The sequence below is a fragment of the Furipterus horrens genome, unplaced genomic scaffold (assembly GCF_987537825.1).
Source record: "Furipterus horrens unplaced genomic scaffold, mFurHor1.1.pri manual_scaffold_3, whole genome shotgun sequence".
Classification (NCBI taxonomy): Eukaryota; Metazoa; Chordata; class Mammalia; order Chiroptera; family Furipteridae; genus Furipterus; species Furipterus horrens.
In genome coordinates this window covers 79,414,667-79,435,458 of record NW_028327173.1, presented here as the reverse complement: position 1 = coordinate 79,435,458, position 20,792 = coordinate 79,414,667, and the positions used below count along the sequence as shown (strand labels likewise).

Here is a 20,792-nt window from a genome sequence, read left to right as displayed (position 1 = left end):
TTCTATTCAGCTAGATTTCAGGTGGTTCTGAATGATGGCTGTTCTGTAGTTTAGTTGTAATTTTGATATGGTCGTGGGAGAATTCAAGTACCACGTTTATCTATGCTGCAATCTTGACTGGAGGTGGCCCATTCATGTTTTTGATGGTGTCTTTTGTAATTCAGAAAATAACTTGCATCTTGTTTACAGAGACTTTTAGCATTCTGAGACTATGAGAAATGAAAAATTTTACTCACTTCAGATACAAGACTCCTCAACATATGATGGGGTTACGTCAAGATACCCCATCGTAAGCTGAAAATGCCATTAAGTCAAAAATGCATTTTAATACACTTAACCTACCAAACATCATAGCTTAGCCTAGTCTACCTTAGTCTCAGAACACAATATCCAAAAAAGCTGGCAACACACTATACTGGAGAGTTCAGTACCAGTTGCTTACCCTCGTGATCTCATGCCTGACCAGGATCTGGATCACAAGAGTATTTTACCACATTTGCTAGCTCAGAAAAAGGTCTACTTAATGTGTATTGCTTTCTCACCATCACAGGATCAAAAATTGTAAGCTGAATAATTTTTAGTTACGTAGGGGACTATCTGCACTAAATTCCAAAAGATTTTCCCATTTTCCCCAATGATATATCTGTATATTTCTATACCAGTGCCATAGTGTTTTAAACACTATAGCTTTAGAACACATTTAATGGCTGTAAAAGTTACAACAACCTACCCCACATTCCCCTTATTCTTTTTCAGAATTTCTCTTTTCATCTTCAGGTGTATTTTCAAGAATTTTAGAATCCTTTGTTAAGTTTCCAAAAGATTCTTCCTGTTAGACTGAAATAACATAACTTCCAGATTAGCCCTTCTACTGTAACTAACTATAAAACTGGGTAAATAAAGGGATAAAATATATGAAACAACCGCTTTCAGACAAAAGAAAATGCCATGCATACAACAAACAAAAAAATCTCACAAAGTGAACCCTATTACTACTTAGCATTCTATCTGGGAAATTTTTCAGACCTGGTGCAGAGAGCTGAAGTCCAAGCAAAATGTATGAGGCAGAAATGAAAATTAAGGGCACTGGTTAATAGAAAACAAGGCAGGCCTCTGGAAGACCACATAGGAGTATCCAGAGAGTAGAGGAGATTATACATACACAGAGAGAGACCTTCTAAGGTTTACCAAATAGCAGCTGCTATAGAGTTGAGAAAACAAGTACTAGAAGGTGAGCAGTGTTTGGGAACAAAGCAGTGTTGAGAACAATGAAGTTCCCAGGCTTCCAGAATTTAGAGATCCCACAACATCTCCTTAAATCTCTGACACTCAGCTGAGATACCAGAAAAGCTTCCCCTTGGGACTAAGGATCAAGTCCTAGAAAAAGACCTGTATACACTATTCTAAAAAGCCACTAGAGAGACAGAATTGGGAAGCTAAGTCCCACCACTTTAGGGGACTTAGAAACACCTTGCACTTTCAACAGATAGACATTACCAAAGCATAAAACTAAGCCTATAAAGTTGAAAATGATCATTCAGTAACAACTGCCTGCTAAAACAAGAATCAATACTCTTCAGAAGAAGACAACAGCATCCAGAATCTCTACATATATTATTCTAAATGACAATTATTTACATACTAAAAAATCAGTTGATATACATAAAAAAAAAAAAAACCTGTGATCCATAGTTGGAAGAAAAAGTAGTCAACAGAAATTGAACCAGAGAGAGCCAAGGTGTTGTACTTAACAAAGGATTTAAAATAGGTAATTTAAATATGTCCAAAGTTCCTAACAGACCTGTTAAAATTATTTGACTAGAATCACAATCACTGGGAAGAGTTAATTGAGGGATGCAAGAAATCACTCATCATTAGGGACTGGTTAATATAATTTAGCATGTTAACAGAGTAAACGGAATATAGAGCCCAAAAATAAACCCTCACATATATGGTCAAATGATTTTCAACGGGGGTACCAATATCACCACTCAACGGGGAAAGGACAGTCTCTTCAACAAATGGTATTGGGAAAACTGAATATCCACAGGCGAAAGAATGAAACCACCCTTATCTTATATAATATACAAAAATTAATTCAAAATGGAATAAAAACCTAAACATAACACCAAAAACTTTTATAAAACTTGTAAAAGAACGCAGAGGAAAAGCTTCATGACAATGATCCTGACAATGACTTCTTGGACATAACATGCAATATGGAAAAAAAGACAGGACTATTTCAAACTCAAAAACTTTATGCACTAAAAATCACAAGCAATTGAGTGAAAAGGCAACTCACAGAATGGTAGAAAATATTTGCAAATCACATATCTGAAAAGGTGTTAATATCCAGAATATATAAACAACTACAAAACAAAGAAGTCAAATAAATAATCTGGTTAAAAATTGGGCAAAAAAATTTGGACAATAGTCCAAAGCTGATATACAAATGGCCAACAAGCAAAAAGTTGCTCCATATCACTAATCAACAGAGAAATGCGAATCAAAATCAGGAAGAGATACCACTTCATACCCATTAGGACAGCTACCATCAGAAAAGCAGAAAATAAATTTTGGCAAGAATGTGAAGAAACTGGAACCCTTGTGCACTGTTGGTAGGAAATGTGAAATGGTGTAGACCCTGTGTAAAACAATATAGCAATTCTCAAATTTTAAAAACAGAATTATCATATGGCCCAGCAATTCCATTTCTGGGTATACATGTAAAAGAATGTAAGAAGGATCTCAAAGAGATCTGTTCATCCATGTTCCTGACAGCATTATTCACAGTAGCCAAAAGGTAGAAATAACCCGTAGGTGACAGATGAACAAATGTGGTGTAGACATACAATGGAATATTAATCAGCATTTAAAGGAAATAAATTCTGATACATGCTACAACATGGATGAACCTTAGAGACAGACATTAAACTAAGTGAAATAATCCAGTTACAAAAGGACAAACACTGTATGGTCGACCCTTTCCACTCACCTAGCAGAAAAAAATCTAAACCCCAACAGCTCACCATCGTAAATGTTCTCTAACTAATTACAATAATGGCTGCACAACTCTGAATATATAAAAACCACTGGACAGTACACTTTAAATGGGTTAGTTCTATATGTGAAGTATATCTCAATAAAACTGTAAAAAATATCTAAAGGGAAATGACAGCATATAATTTCCAAATATGCCATATTTATGGGTTATTTTAAAGCTTTAACATTTGTAATATTAATATTTATAAACCCCACCATAAAGCTACAAGAGGATTCAAAAAAGTTTAAGACAAAAATGCAGTCCCTGAGACTTCTGGTCAAAATGATAGCCTAGGTAAACACAACTCACCTCTTTACACAACCACATCAAAATTACAATGAAGCTATAGACAACCATCATCCAGAACTATCAGAAACCGAGCATTCAACGGAAGTCCTACAACTACGAAATTAAAGAAGAAACCACCTATGAAATTAAAAAAGAAACCACATCGAGACTAGGTAGGAGGGGAGGAGATGTGGAACAGACTGGTCCAACACCCACATGTGGCAGATAAAATCAGGATGGTATCTCAGGAGCAAGGGGTCCCAGCCCCATACAAGATTGAGGCTGTGGAAGACAGAAACTGCTGGAACCTCAGTCAGTTCCTCTTAAAGGGTCCACAAACAGACTTACCCAGACTCACTCCCTCTGAGCTCCAGCATGAGGGCAGCAGCTTGAAAAGCATTAGAGCCAGACAGAAGTGCTGGCAGAAGGTGCTGTTCCTTTTCTGAGTGTTTTCCCCACAAAGCCATAGAGCAGGCAGGCAGGTGCCCATACCTTGAGATTCCATCAACCTGACTCACTCTTGTTTGCCCCACCCTGGTGATTCCCTGGCACCCTGACCCACCCAACTTTCAGGCCCACGCAAGCTGTGTCCAGTGACTTCCATAGGAATGGCTCGTCTTGGTCCATACTTCAGATTTTCCTAACTTCCCTCAAACAAGCAGCATCTGGCTTCAGTGGATCCTGTACCTCTTGCTAAGTTGCCCCAGGCCTCGCACTAACAGAAGCCAATCTTGGTGGACAGCTTGGCCTCTCTTGGGCAGTTCCAGGCCCAGCCAAGTGATCAGCCATCTGCAGATTGCTTTGTAGCTTAAGCTGTGTGACACCAGAAAGAACACAAGTCAGTGGCTGACCTGGACATGCCAAAAGCAATCAAGGCTCAATGACAACAGGTGGGCACACCTTGAGTACCCAGCTTGGGTAACAGGGGAGGCTGTGCTACTGGACCCTACAGAACAGCTACTACATTAGGGCCACTTTACCAAGCCTGGGAGACATAGCAACTCTACTTGGTACATAGAAACAAACATAGGGAGGCTGCCAAAATAAGGAGACAAAGAAACATGGGCCAAATGAAAGAACAGAACAAAACTCAAGGAAAACATGGAGGCAAGCAACCTACTAGATGCAGAGTTCAAAACACTGGTTATAAACATGCATAAGGAACTTAGCGAGGACCTCAATAGCATTAAAAAAAGATGCAATTAGAAATGAAGGATACACTAATTGAAATAAAGAACAATTTACAGGGAATCAAAAGTTGAATGGGTGAAGCCAAGAATCAAATCAGCGATTTGGAATATAAGGAAGCAAAAAAACCACCAGAACAGCAAGAAGGAAAAAAGAATCCAAAATCATTGAGGACAGTGTATGGAGCCTCTGGAACAACTTCAAGTGTATCAACATTCGCATATGAGGGTGTCCCGGAAGAAGAAAAAGAGCAAGAAACTGGAAACCTATTTGAAGAAATGACAGAAAATTTCTCTAACTCGGTGAAGGAAATAAGACATGCAAGTCCAGAAAGCACAGTCTCAAATAAGATGAACCCAAAGAGGCCTACACCATGACAAATCATAATTAAAATGCCGAAGGTTAGAGACAAAGAGAGAATCTTAAAACCAGTAAGGCAAAAGTAGTTAGTTACACCTACAAGGATACTCCCATAAGACTGTCAGCTGATTTCTCAAAAGAAACTTTGCAGGCAAGAAGGGATTGGCAAAAAATATTCAAAGTGATGAAAAAGAAGGACTTATAACCAAGACTCCTCTACCCAGAAAAGCTATCATTTAGAAATCAAAGGACAGATAAATAGCTTCCCAGACAAGAAAAAAACTAATGTAGTTCATCACCACCAAACTAGTATTACATGAAATGCTAAAGGGCGTTCTTTAATAAGATGAAAAATATTAACAATAAAATGGCAATAAATATATGTCTAACAACAATTAATTCTAAAAAACAAACAAGCTAAACAAAAATAGATGCATAAATAGAGAACATTTTGATGGTTGCCAGATGGAAGGGAGGTCAGGATGATTGACAAAAAAGGTGAAGGGATTAAGAAGTACAAATTGGTAGTTACAGAACAGTCATCAGGAGTTGCGAAAGAACATATATGTATGACCCATGGACATGGCCAAGTGTGGGGATTGCCTGAGGGAGTGGACGGGGTCTGGGGAGAGGGGCAAAGAGGGAAAACCTGGGACAACTGTAACAGCATAAACAATAAAATATAATTTAAAAATTTTTCTTTTAATAAAATGCAGTTACGTAATTATAGGATTAATGAAATATAACCCAGCTGAGCTGCTGCAGAGAGGGCAGGAGCCAACTGCAGTTATACCATACCCTAATTCATGGCATTATCAGTTTCATTGTTAATAGTTAAGTTATAGTTCTCCCTTAGAGCCAGGATCTAGTCTAAGGGCTTCACATTTACCGTATTTTCAAAGGAACTTATGAAGATACAGAGAAGAAAATTATCTTGCTAAAGCCACATGTCTAACAACTGATGGCTTGAAAATTCAAAACCAAGTCTAAAATCAGTGCTTGCACTCTTGGCTGATATAGTATATCAGCCTCACTATATCAGCCTCCCTTAATAAACAAAAAGCTAATAAATAAGGAAGGTACCCAATTTGAACCTGATCATCAACCTTCTCCTACATTTTTCATGTACTACCCAATTAGATTTACCATAGCCAGATAATATAAAAATATTTCCAACTAAGGCATGAAAACCTATCTTTCATAACAAAATATTCACGTTCCATTTACCTTCTGTATTACTGACTGTTGGCTCAGGAGTGATTCTCCCATCATGAATATTAGCGCTCTCCTCACCAGCATATATTAGATGATCGTCTTCTCTATTTTCTGGCCACTGTGGTATTTCTCTTGTGTCTGCTGAGCAGCTGCATACTTCTTCATTCTTGTTGAAGTATCTCTGTAGCCATCCTGGCACAATATTCTTAACAGATTCTGTAACCCTGCTAAGAATGCCCTGTTGAGGGAAAAAATACATAAGGCAATTTTAGAAATTTATCTTTTTAAATAAGTATCAACTTACAGAAAGCCATACAAGAAAAACACAACTGTTTCCAACAAAGTTTCCTAAAATTCAGTTACTTGAACTAATGCTGATATAATGGTATTTTACAAATTCTATAGACAAATCTCTACATTTTCTTTCTTCCATATGCGTATATCCATGATTTAATAACTACCCCAAATGGCCATATTATACTAATCTTTAAAAAACCCCAGTAGGCAATCAAATAAGACTTGAGTTTTTAATTACTAATAAGATATACATCCATTTTGATCTTAGCATATTAAAAGAAGCAATATGAATACCTTCACAGCTTTCTCAAGCAATTATTTTATTGCACATTCTTTTAAAAATAAAAATTTAGACTTATAAAACTAAAGACTTTTTTTAAACTTACTAATGAATCTTTTTTTAAAAATTTATTTATTTGTTTGTTTACTGATTTATTTGTAGAGAAGGGAAAGGAGAAAGAGAGGGAGAGAAACATCACTGTGTGGTTGCCTCTCACTTGTGCCCCCAACTGGGAACCTGATGTGCAACCTAGTCATGTGTCCTGACTGGGAATCGAACCAGAGACACTTGGCTCGCAGGCCAACACTCAATCCACTGAGCCACAGCAGCCAGGGCCAAGAGCTTTTTTTAAAGACAGGAAATAAGACAACTAATCTAATCTAATAATCTAAGATGTTTTTCGATGGTAAGTTTTTGTTATACCAAATATTGCCTGAAAAATCTACAGAACTCACTTATTATAGTAACTTTTAAAAAGGAGAAAAATATAGTATAACTATCAGTATTAACATTTAGTGTAGCTTTGCTATGTATCAGACACTATTCTAAGCAGTTCATACATATTATTCAATTTAATCCTCACAGTACTTTTACGAAGTTGGCATTAATAGTGCCACTTTATGGATGGAGACGCAATGAGGTTAAATAACTTGCCCTAGATACAAACACAAATACTAGAATAGTTAAAGTATAGGTGGGATTGGCAGGACCTATGAAGTTTGAGTACTACCTCTCTGTACTCAGTAACTCTAGGTAAAATCAGAATTACACCCCCTCCTGCTACTACCTAATAAGAATTATAATGAAGATCCCATGAAATATGTGAATGCACTTTGCAATTTAAAAAATATAACAGACTGCCCTGGCTGGTGTGGCTCAGTGGATTAAGCACAGACACGTGAACCGAAAGGTCGCCAGTTTGATTCCCAGTCAGGGCACATGGCTGGCTGCAGGTCAGGTCCCTGGTTGGGAGCCTGTGAGAAGCAACCAACTATGTTTCTCTTGCACATCAATGTTTCTCTCTTTCTCCCTCCTTTTCCCTCTCTCTGAAAATAAGTAAATAAAATCTTTAAACTATATATAACAAACATATACTGACAATGTTATTACTAATGAGGGGGAGGAAAGCTAGCAAAAACAAACTGGGGTGAGGCAACCAATTTTAGGCAACAACAGCCTTCCTAAATTAGCATTAGTAGAATTTCAGAGAAAGTCATAGAAGGGAAAAAATGAATTGGTAGGTACAGAAAAACAATAAAGTCAAGGCAGAATACGTAAATCAACCATGAAAACAGAGCTAAGACTATTAGGCCTTGAAAAATCCTGTCAAAGGAAAAGATGGAAGGCATCTCTGATACTAGCACTTGAATAGTATTTTCCTTATTCTTTAAAAAGGTGTAGGTAACAACTGGGAAATACATAATTATTTTTCCATGTATTCTCCTAACAGAAATTTTAAACAGATCTACAGTATCAGCTCTCTCACAACTCATGAAGCCAACAACCCTAGAATACTCACTACTGAAAAACAACTTCACTATTTCCCTTTTCTAGGCTAATGTTACATAGTATTAGTTACTTTTGAAACCAAGATTATAAACCTACATCCAAATTTAATATTTATAAAAACATACACCAAATTTAAAATTTATAAAAAACATAAAATTTTACTTACTACTTACACTTAGTATTTACCTTCTCCCCATATTTCAAGACTCGAAAGTGCTTACAAGCTATAATACAGCTTAAATAAGACTTGAAAACTGTAAGACTCATGCTTGATATGAAATGATAAATTAGCTGAAGTGGTAGAGCAAGAATTTAGTGTAAATTAAGCTTTTTGTGAACTTCCTCTAAGGTGTTTATAGCTACTAAAAGTATCAGATTCCTGTGATCCCTGCTTATCTGTAGCAAGTACAGAACTTAAATTAATACCATACTTAACCAAAGGTCACTTCTGTGGCAGCATCTGATACTTTGGGTAATAATCAGTAATCAAAATTAAACAGTCAAAATGGATATAAAGCTCCTTCACAAAAGCTCATATCCTTTGCTTGGAGATCTTCTCTTTTCTAAACTAAAATTAACCAATTTATCAATCTCAGCCCACAGCAGCTTAGTACAAGAAAATTACAGAGAGAGAGAGAGAGAGAGAGAGAAGTTACTAATGGCACAATGAATGACAGCACGAAGACCTTGACAGTAAAGAAATATAGATGATAAAACTGATCTGGAACCATCATAAGAAAGCAAGCCTACAGATGATACTTCAATATACCTCTATAGGGTAAGTGACTCTAAGTAATCAAGACAAGTTAAAAATCAGCCCTGGCAGGGTATCTCAGTTGGTTGGAGCATTGTCCCGTACACCAAAAGGTAGCAGCTTTGATTCCAGGATTCCAGGTTAGGGTACATATCTAGGTTCCAGGTTCAAATCCCAGTTGGGAAGGCAACCTATTGATGTTTCTCTCTCACATCCTGTTTCTCTCATTTCTCTCTCTTTTCTCCCTCTCTCCCTCTCCTTCCACCCCCTTCCTCTCTCTCTCTTAAAAAAATAAAGTTCAATAAACATACCTTTGAGTGAAGACTTTTTAAAAATCAAATTAACCCTTTGAGTGCCGTCGCTGTGAGTGATGCTGACAAATTTTCCCAAAAGTGCCAGCATTGCTCCCAGCGACTCTTTTTTCAATGGCTATAAATGTAAATAACAATGGAATAATCTGTATTTTATGTTTTGTTCTCTTTTTTTGTACCTCAAGTTATATACTGATATAATTTTTTCTCATGTTGATGCAAATTTCCAATTATGCATGGCACTCAAAAGGGTTAAACTTAGTACACTCTAGTACTAGTGGTTCCTTTACGAGTAATATCAGCATCACTTCAGGCCCTATCCCAGCCCTGTAAAACTCAGGAGTTAGGGAGGGCTCACCCATTTTTACAAACGCTCAAGTGATTTTGATGTATGCTAAAGTTTTTAAGTTTGTGAACCACCATCCTAGTTGAAGAGATTAGGAAATTAGATCCATTTAATAATATTACAGTACATTCTAAGGGAAAAGTCCCTCTATAAGAGGTTAATAAAATTATGTGTACTTAAAAAGTCTTAAGATTCATTTATCTGGTAAACATATAATGTGGAGCACTGGTCAGACAACAATTAAAATATAGGATGGGGGAAAAAGTAGGTTTACAGTTGTCCATATGGAAAAATAATACAATAATTAATAAATGATAAAATGAGAATAAATGGTTTTGCATATAACTGTGAACCTCCTTTTGCTCCACCCTATATATCACAGTAAAATATTCTAAAATGAATGAGAAAAACCAATTGTACAGTGGACTGTGCAGATACAATGCAGCTTATAGAACTAGTTCCTCAGTATTTCCCAAACTGTGGCCATGATTTTTACCTGTACTATTATTTAATGATTTTCTTTCTATCCATTCATTTCTCTTAATAAATCTAACTTTTCCTACACAATAGTCTATCAGTTCACAAATTTCATGCTATGCTGGTCTTCACTTACCCTTCCCTCACTCCTTTTTTTAAAATTATTGATTTTAGAGAGAGAGGAAGGGAGAGGGACAAACAGACATCAATTTGTTGTTCCGCTTAGTTATACGTTTCATTGGTTTATTCTTGTATGTGTCCTGACCAGGGATCGAACCTGCAACCTTGGCATATTGGGACAATGCTCTAACCAACTGAGTTACCAGCCTAGGGCTCTCACTCCATTCTTGATAGGCTGTAGGACAAAGCTGACTTCTGGAAGAATTAGTCTACAAGAGATACTAGAGAATACCAGATTATCAGAGGATGGGAAAAAAGAGAAGTCTTTCTTTCTGTGCTCCCTCTCTGCTTAAGTGTCCCTTCTCTAAAACTTCCAGACAGGCGGCCCCTTCTCTAGTCCAGGTAAACCTTGATCCTTCCAGTCCTAGGAATGGGAGCAGCTTCTGCTACTGCTAGTCTCTGGGCCTCTTGCTATTCTGAATGTATCCCTTTAATCACCAGCATATGCCTAAGCAGATTCTCTTAAACATATTCAATACTTCAGTTGAACCATCCAGAGTGAACTGTTTCTTGCGATCTAATTAACATGAAAACTAAAAAGTCAGTCCATGTTGTCAGTTAAGATTCAGCTTCTTTATCAACAATGGAACATATGTACCACACTTGGGGAAGTACTCTTATTACCTAAAAGTTACATCATCCAACCTTTATCTCTGTAAAAAAGTATACAAATAGGCCAGAAAAGAGGCTCTACTTTGGTGAATATTTTAGATTCTTATCTAACTCATACATGTAAAAGCAGACACTGCTTTTCTTCATTCAATTTACTGTCAATATTTATTGGTCGCATAGTATATGTCAGGTACAGAACACCAGGATTCAGCAAGGAACAAGTTCCTGCCTTCCTACAACTTGTAAGTTAGGGAGACAAATGAAAAAACTAGTAAATAGAATATATAACACGTATGATGATATCAGTGCTATGAACAAAAATAAAGGAGGGAAGCAAAATGGGATAGCTGTTTGATATAAGCAAACACCTAAAAAAAGTGAGGAATGAGCCATGAAATTTCTAGTGAAGTACTATAACTGAAGGAACTAAAGTACAGACTCAAATATAGGAGTGTCCTTGGTACATGCTGATCAAGCTTCTTGTAACCCCTTTAATAAATGCAAAATCTAATAAACTTTTAATAACTGTCCATCAAAATTCCTCTTTGGCCCTGGCCAAGTGAAGTGTCTCAATGGAAGGTTGCATTTCGATCCATGATCAGGGAACATACCTAGGTTGCAGGTTCAACCCCCACTAGGGGTGTGTGCGAGAGGCAACCAATAGATGTTTTTCTCTCATGTGGATGTTTTCCTCTCCCCCCACTTCCTTTCTCTCTAAGATCAATGACTATATCCCCAAGTGAGATTTTTTTTTTAAATCCCCCTTTAATCATGTGTGTGTCTGAGAATCTATATGTAATCTTTTGTTCTGTAGCTTGTGTATCTAGTCACTATAAAAAGGACAGTGGTCTTCAAATTAAAGTTTTCAGACCAGCACCTTTGGTGTCACCCTTGAGCATGTTAGAAATGAAAATTTGTTTAAAGCTACTGAGGTGATTCTTCTGCCAATTAAAGTTTGAGAACAACTGCACTAATATCCTCTAAAACAGCAGTCCTCAACCTGTGGGTTGCGACACCTTTGGGGGTCGAACGACCCTTTCACAGGGGTTGCCTAACACATATGTGTGTCGGAAAACACATATATAATTACATATTGTTTTAGTGATTAATCACTATGTTTTAGTTATGGTTGGGAGTTGTTGGGGGTCACCACAACATGAGGAACTATATCAAAGGGTTGCAGCATTAGGAAGGTTGAGAACCACTGCACTAAAATCTTAGTGACTGTTATCCCAATTAAGGCCATAGTAAACAAAACCCTGAGCATAAGCTTAACTACACCAAAGTTTTATATAAAAGAACACCGTAGTTCCATGATTATCTCATTATCTATAAAATTATATTACACCAATTTTTATAAATACTTCATAATATCAACTCTGAAAATCAAACCAGACACAGACATACAAGTCTACTTTTGAAACTATGTTATTTCCAGTGTTAAAGACTTGGCACTTACAGTAAATAACCAACTACCAGATATTATAATTTTTTAAGCTGCTAAGTAAAGAAATCTGATCCACAGAGAACTGGGTAGGAGAGTATAAAGAGGTAAGGGACCATGTGTCTCAACTAAATTTGGAGAACTACTTCCCTGCCTGGCAATTTTTTAAAAGAGTTTTGAAGTGCTAAAGATAGACTTCAGCCACCAATGGAAAACTGAGAAAGAGTTGAAGGGAGCTAGAAAAGGGGAAAAATAGTTTTCTTATAGAAAAAAAGGTTCCTTTGATTCTACTACCCAGAAAGGTCTCTCTTTTCAGGAGTCCTTTAGAGAAAATGCTTCAGGTCTTTAACAGGAATGGGGTAAACCAGTTTCCTATGTGAACCTGAACGAAGAATTCTTTATGACATTTAAAACAAACAAAGAAAACAAAAACTAGAGGGGAAAATAGATACAGGTCTACTGTAAAGGTCTACTAAGGAGTGAATACTCAAGTCCTAATTTACCAGATTAGCTTCCTCCCTCCTTTCGGAGGCTTCAGCAGTGAGCCTGGCTGCCACCACTATAACCTGATGTACATTTTCCTACAGAAAACCTCTGATCCTCCAAGTCTGGTAAAGTTACTCCCTTGTATGTGGCCAACAGTGCCCTGTACTTTCAACATGATGGCAATTTTTGTCAAACATGATGGTAATTAAGTCTGTACAGTGTACAGATTAGCTGACACATGGTTTTAATTGATCTACAACTGCACTACTCAACCAACCTTATTCCCACATATTAATATTCCATGAGAGGTTTCTAAAAAAATAATAAGTAATTCTAGAATTTAAATAAAATGATAGTAGTTTCACCTTAAGCAAATATTACTTTTGTTGCTACACTAATAACCCTTCCTCCAGGAAAAAAAAGCATGTGAAGCTATCCAAGAGCACAGGAAAACTGAACCGTCCTCTGGAATGATAAATAACACAAAGCCAACTAAATAAAGAGAAGCAGAAAAGTAGCTAAAGAAAGCAAAATTAATGGTCTTTGAAAAATCAACAAAATGGTGCATTTAAATCTTGCCTTGGCTGGGTTGCTCAATTGGTTGCAGCATCATTTTGAACACAAAAGGCTGTGGGGGTTCAATTCCAGGTTAAGGCACATACTCAGGTTGTGGGTTTGATCCCCAGTCAGGGCGTGTATATACAACCAACAGATGTTTCTCTCTCACATTTATGTTTCTTTCTCCCCCCCTACCACAACACCAGTCTTTGCTCTCTCTAAAAAATCAATAAATATATCCTTGGGTGATTATTAAAAAGAAAACCTTAAAAATACTTCTCATAATCCTAAAGCAAAGTCTATTCTAGAAAACTATAAGTAATGAAGTTGAATCCAAGGATAAAGGCGTGAATCTTTAAACTTGGACTGGCTAAACTGATTGGGTCTTTTCTCTCCAAGGACTAAGGCAAAACATGTCAAAAATTCCACTGAAACTTATAATAAATATTCAATTTGGTGGCCAAAAGTGAATTTAATTTTCATACACTAAGCACATCAATGTATAGGGCACATCAATGTATAGAGAGCCTTCCTTCTCCGTATAGAGCTCTCTATTCCTATTTTCTTGACTTCAGTCCTGTTCAACTCCTTTCTTATTATTCTCTACTAAATAGCAGTATTTAGATTATAAAATCTTCTTTCTCAAGTAACTTCACTAGATCTCCAACTGTAAATATCAAAATGTAATCCATCTTCAGTTTTAAGGTTCTGGAGCCTTATTCCACCAGAATACACACTGTTTTGATTTCTATCTGCTCTTTCAGGTGCCTTTATTTCACTGACCCTTCGTTCTCTTCCAGGGTTCTGTGCACACTCTCCTTATCCTTTCAACTCCCACGTCACCAGGCTCTTCCAAACTTTTTGGAAGTCTTATTTTATACAGTTGGTCTACTCAGTGTTCGGTACCCCTTGATCCCTCCAAGCCCAAGTGAAAAATAAGAGCTTCCAACCCAAGCCTTCACATGAGACTTAAAGAATATGTAATTATAAAAATACAAGTAAAAACATAGTGCCATCCTAATCTTCCAGTTAATTCCAATTTTTTTCTTAAACAATGCATAAGTAGTCCACCTTTATCACTCAAGTTATCTCCATGAAGGAAAAAAGTAATGAAGTATTCAAATTCTAATACAGTTATAATGAATCTAGTTTCAGTAATTTGAATTTAACCTACAAATCTAAACTATTAGTTGTCACATTTTACAGCCAATAGATAGGCAGCAGCCAAGCCTTCTCTATTCACTTAGTCCAAATCCTTCTGGCCACTTAAAATCCAAACTTTTCATTTCTCTTCTCAAATTCAAGAGATCAAGCCAGAAAATAAGCATAAAAAGTTTTCTAGCTAAAAAATTAAAAACTACAATTGGCCACACATTTCCAACTCCTTCGAAACTCTGTCACCAGCACAGTGGGGAGAAACATGACCTGGCTTAGTCTTATTTTTAATTATCCATATTATAGAGGTAGTATTGAAAATGAACAGTAATCAAAACAAGGACAAGAAAAGGTATCCCCATAAAGGACCTTCAAGCTAGCAATAGGAGATCCAATAAATAGCTAAACTAGCTTAACCCACTTTTCTTACACACTCTGTTTGAAAACTGGATGTAAGAGTTCATTTCCTCAATCACACTATGAAAGATAGTGAAATCAAACAAACTGACAAGCTAACTGGAATATCTCTAGACAGAAAAGGCATTGTACTATCCTGTTTCTAACAGTAAACACAATAAATTGCATTATATCTGGTGGCAAGACTTTTAAGTGTATATGTGCTTCTCAAAACAGAAGAATCTTTTAAAAATACATTACAACCATGACCATTAGCTAAGTAGCTACACATAAAACATTTTTTAAAATATATGGTCATTGCATCTTTCCAGTAATATACTGTGCCTAATAAAAACGTTTTAATTAGTGACATCAGGCCAAAGTCTTCATTTTACTTCAAACTAATAGATAACTAGCAGCCTCATCAGGTGACTTTCCAGGAAATGGAGACGACATGCGGACATTTTTGTCATTTATCTTATTAGAAAAATTAGTTAGTAAATTGATAAAATATTACACACAAGGGCCTCTCATTAGAAACAAAAAAAAAAAAACTATTTCTTGAAATAACTTAATATTTGAATTTATTTTTCTATACACTTAAATGACTAGCATTTCTATAAGGAAAACATTTTAGAAGTACTTAAGAGAGTAGTAATAGTTTAAACCAGCCCTTGGCTGGTTTGGCTCAGTGGATTGAGCGTCGGCCTGCGAGCTAAGTGTCGCTGGTTCGATCTTCCAGTCAGGGCACATCAGAGAAGGAAAACTCTGATTCCAAAAAACCTCCGCTGCCTTGCGGCATACCTCTTCAGGGGAAAGACTAAGGGAGTAAACCCCGACAGAAAATCCGGAGCCGGAGTCCCTAAGGCGGTTTGACGTTGTAGTCAACACCGGCAACTCCTGCGGCGCACCTGAAGCCAAGCTGTATTGACTCCGTCTTTCCCTTGGATCCCTCAGCTGCGAAGAGAGGGGGGGTCTGCTGCATGGGCAACAGCAGACCCTCCATATCACCCTGCCCAGGCTCTGTAGCTTCAGCTTCACTGGAGAGGACACTGCAGTGTCATCGCAAGATGTCGATTCAACACGGGAGGAGACAGATACCGTGTCACTCCCGAGTCGGACTGCACAACCATTCTCGGCGGTGCAGATAGACTCTTAAGAAGCTACACCATCGTCTCTCGAGACAGACGGCTGCCGACGAATAGTTTAAGGTTTGGTCTCATCATTCAACAAACAAGTCCTTTAATCCAGTATGAGCCTATAAAAGATACAGTTGGGTACATAAAGGAAAAGAAAAAACTTCTACAAAGAGGCAGCAAAATTCGGAGACAATTAAAACATTTATATCAAAAGGTTCTATTTAATCACAACTTTTTTAAAATTCTCACTCGAAGATACATTTATTGATTCTAAAGAGAGGAAGGGAAAGAGAGAGAGAGAGACAGAGATTGATACGAGAAATATTGATCATATGCCTCCTCTATGGGCCCACCTTTTGGTTTATGGGACACACTCCAATCAACTTAGCCACCCCATCAGGGCTAATCAATTTCAAATGAGTCCTTACTTTACATGCCAGGCTCTGTTCTAAAAACTTTACTTAATTTCATTTAACCCTCACAACAATTTCTAGTTTACAGGTGAGTAAATTAAGCGCAAAGAACTTAAATAATTGTTAACTTGTATTCATTTACTAGTTTATTACAAGTCTTGGCAGAACACAAACTCAAACCCAAATGCTTTGATTCCATTATAGTACTTTTTCCTATCAACTATTCTCATTTTTATTTCCATGGAAACAATTAAATAGCGAGGATAAGCATAAAATAAAATTCAAAACTATTTAGTGACTTCAGTAATGAGTTAAATATTCAATCTCTAAATATCCCTCCTTTTCAAAACTGAGAACATGCTTTAAGGTTTCCCATACCAAGAAGGACATACTTATTTGCAACAAAAATATCATGTGGAAGGTACCAAAACAATCAAACAAACAAAAACCCCACTATAAAGCAGGGTTTGGCAAACCACTGTCTGTAGACCAAATTCAGCCCTTGGCCAGTTTTTATATAGGCCGCAGGCTACGAATGGTACTTAGATTTTTTTAAAGGGTTACAAAAACAAAGCAAATAACTTGCAGCAATAAACCTAAAATATTTACTATCCAGTCCTTTAGAGAAAGTTTGCAGGCTCCTGACCTAAGCTACTGAATAGATAAAGGGATTTACTTCCCTTCTTTCTGAAGTGGCTAAATGCAGCAGACAAACTACATCTAGAAATATAAAATGAGTGGATTCCCTTAGCTCCAAACCAGAAGACAAAACCTCTGAAGCACAACCCCCACCGCCCCCCCCCAAAAAAGGGCAAAAATAAGTAGTTCCCTCTCACCAGGAGGTGGCAGTAGATTCTTCCAGAGGCAAGGTTCTGGTTTGCCCATGGGCTCAAGTGTTTTGTGGTGGCTATTAAGAAAAGCAGCTTGACCTTCCAGAGCTGACTTTCTGGGCCTGACAATCTGCACAAAAAGGAAATCGGAAAGGAGACTGAACAGGTGACAAGAACTAATCACATCCTCTTTAATGACCTGTTCACTCCCAACTAGAAAAATGACACCATTTCCTAAATGCATGTGGGCTAAGAATTAGGGGGTAGGAGAGAAGGCAATTGAAAATGCTGTTCTTCAAATATGCTTCTACAATTCTTATTACACCCTTCAGTTAGTTGAGTAACACAACAGATTTCTGTCTCCACAAATTCAAGCAAGATGGCATTTTAAAGATCAGAAGTTAAAAGTAAAAATGCAAACTTTAGATATATTTCAGCAGAGCTAAACCAGAAGTCAAAACAGGAAATTGCAAGTCAGTTAAACACATGCAAAAGTCACAGGTACTACGTGACTGCACAAGCCAGCTGGCCTGACAGGCAATGGCAAACATCCATTAACCAACAGTGCCAGACCTCTCATTCTTATTCCAACCCTCTACTACACAACCAAAAACGTCATTTTTGCCCAGAAACCCTTGGACACTTAATCGAATAACATTAGTATAAAACATGCAATGTCATGAAGTTGCCTGCTATTCATGATGACTCAGCAGCTGCTGCAAAACACAGAGGTAACAGCAAGTCCCAAAAGTTCTAGTAAGGAGTAAAGACGAGTCCTTATTTTAAGATTTTTTAAAAAAATCGTAATATTAGAGTATTCTTTTGTATAGTCCTAGATACTTTTCCTTGGTAGCTTCTGACAATGTTAAGTAACACCTACAGTGTTGATCAAGAAACCCCCAAACATCTTTAATACCAATTAAAAAGCTAAAACTTTCTTTCTTTTTCAATTAAATGGCTAAAACAAGAAGCTGAAGGTATTTTAGGTGGGGGGAATGATAAATTATCAAGCTCTAAAACAAAACTACATAGCCTAAAATTATATCAACTCTAAGACAGGTTGGATCGTAGGTGTTATATTAAGGCATCATTTACCCAAATTTAGATTTTTATTTAGGTACATTTTAAAATAAACTGTGGTTATAACTTTAGCCACCTGGAATATATTATCCCCTTTCTAAACTCTAAACATTTCATTTTCTTATGTACTAACCTTCTTTTCAGATCTAAGGAAGCACTCAGACATTTACTCCTCAGGAGAAACAGAAAGCATGTGTCTTCACTTCCATTCTACAAAAGGTTAAATGATCAGGCTTGTGGCCTGAATTCTAATCTTAAATCTGCGTGCATGTACCCCTGGTCCTCACAAAGAAAACTGAAAACCAAGCATTTTCTTTATATATTTAGGGGAAAACTGGTGAGAGTAACAGTAATGCCAAGATTTCTAACCATTAGTAGAAAGCTACTTAATATTGTAAACCACAATTTCTACTGTTAAAAATTTCCCCCAAATCTTTACTTCAAAAATTGTTTTTTAATGATAGAATTTAACACTAGCAAACATGTTAAAGTGTTCACTATTCATAATTACCCAGAATAAAGCAATCTATGAATTCTACCTTTAAAAGTATGCAACAAGTTATGAGACCCTTCAGATATACTTGTTTTTTAACAAGTTTAAGACACACACTCACTTCCCATCTTAGTATCATTGAGTTTTTAAGTGATTTTTATTAAAGTTAACATTTTCCTACTCAACTCCCATAACAAACAAGTTTAAAAACGGAACTTTCTCAGAATCAAATGTCTCATTTACAATAGGATAAATTCCTTTTCATAATTTCCAACACCCACGAAGTACACAAGATGGTTAAATGATAAGACCTCCAACATTCTTGGAGTGTCAAAAGTACCTAAACTTCTGGAATACACCCCATAATGTTAAAATATTTTATGCATGAGATCAGAAGTGGCGTCCTGGTCAACTGTGCATAATAGGCAATTCTAACCTCCAAAATAAAAGGGAGTGGGGGCAGGTAGAGGGAAAAAGGAAAGAAAAGTCTCGCAGCAGAGAGACACCAAGAGTTCAGAAGGGCTTTCAAAATGCCCCAATGCCACGGTAACTATAACCCGGTTAAGAAAAGAAAATCTAAGCCAATGCGCTCAGATTCGGGAGGGGACCTGAGCAGGGGAGAGGGAGAACTAATGACTAGGTTGAGACGAGGTTATCCCACGTACTAACAGCGCCCTCGCCAATGCCCAGTGCCCTCAAGTCAGATTTCCTCGGGGCAGCCCCCTCCCCACGAACACTGAACCGCGGGCGAGTAGGAAACAGGCGTAGCGGCATCCCATCACATCTTCCATTCTCCCTCGAGAGGACATGAGTAATACCCTCTAACCCCGAATCCCCGCCAAAAACGAAAGAAACGCGGGCACCGTGGGCCTCGAATTTCTGTTCCCGCGCTGCGCCGGCTCTGGGAAGCCCCAGCCCTGCAGGGTTGGGAAGAGGCGGCCCTAACCACACGTGTGTGCAGCAAGGATCGGCCTGTCTCAGCCCACTTCCCGTCGCCACCCTAGCGGCCTGAGCTCCCTCCGCCTCGCCCGGGCCTTTCCGCAGGCCCTCTCGTCCCCTCCACGTGGGGCGCCAGGGTCCTTCACCGCCTCTTCCCTCCCGCCAAGTTCCCGATCCGCAGGGTGTCGAGGTTCCCCCGTACCTGGTGCTTTTGTCGTCCCTGCTGGTAAGGCTTAATTGGCCCCTGGTGGCAACGCCGCGTCCGGATCTTGCCGCCACCGCCCCCTCCTATTTCTCCGGCTCCCGAGGCCATAGTCAAGCCTCCGCTGCTTCCCGCTCCGGGGCGGGTAAGGGGGCGGGAGAGGCAGAGGCGGGCGCCTTAAAGCCCACCCCCGCCCACCCCCAGCCCGAAAGTCCGCCCGCACACCAGGAACTGCGAGGTTGCGGGCTGAGTGGAGAGAGAAAGCGCGCAGGCAGCAGGGAAGGCGGCGGCGACGACAGAGGCCGAGTAGCTGGCTCCGGTCCGGTAAGCACCCGCGGACCCCCTCCTCTGTGTATGTCACAGTCTCTATGGAGATCCCCCGCAGAGGACAGCAAGCGGCTCCACGCGCTGGTTAGGCCTAACTCGACCGCCGGTTGACGGGGATCCTTCTTCCGTCGCCCTAGTCTTGGCTGCCGCAGTTGAAGGCGCCGGCGCCGCCCGCCTACCACTCCCCTCTGCGCGCAGCGCCCGCCCCGGCGTCGTCGTCCCTGCAGTCGCCGCCGCTGTTGCGCCTATTGCCGCTGCTAAACACGCCGCCGCGGTCGCGAGCCAGAAGGCCGTCACTCGTCAGCGCCCGACGCGTTTGCATCATCACGCTGCGACCGAATGATTGGCGAGAGAGAAGGAAGGGCCGATGGAGCCCGCGCTCTCGGCCGCGGTGCACACTGGGAAACGTAGTTCAGGGGAAAAGCCGACCTCCAGAAAAAGAAATGACGCGGAAGGAGACCTGCGGCTAG

General features: G+C 38.7%; 1 protein-coding gene across 1 annotated transcript in view; it reads right to left on the bottom strand.

Annotated features, from left to right (window-relative positions):
* Positions 1–20,589, bottom strand: part of NUP153 (nucleoporin 153) — a 68,732-nt gene extending 48,143 nt beyond the window's left edge. Inside the window, exons 1-2 of the mRNA XM_090269781.1 lie at positions 19,996–20,589; positions 6,107–6,332 (exon numbers count right to left, since the gene is read on the bottom strand). Coding sequence (XP_090125907.1) covers positions 6,107–6,332; positions 19,996–20,106 — 337 coding nt within the window. The 5' untranslated portion in view covers positions 20,107–20,589. The remainder of the gene's footprint in view (positions 1–6,106; positions 6,333–19,995) is intronic.
* Positions 20,590–20,792: the final 203 nt, after the last annotated feature.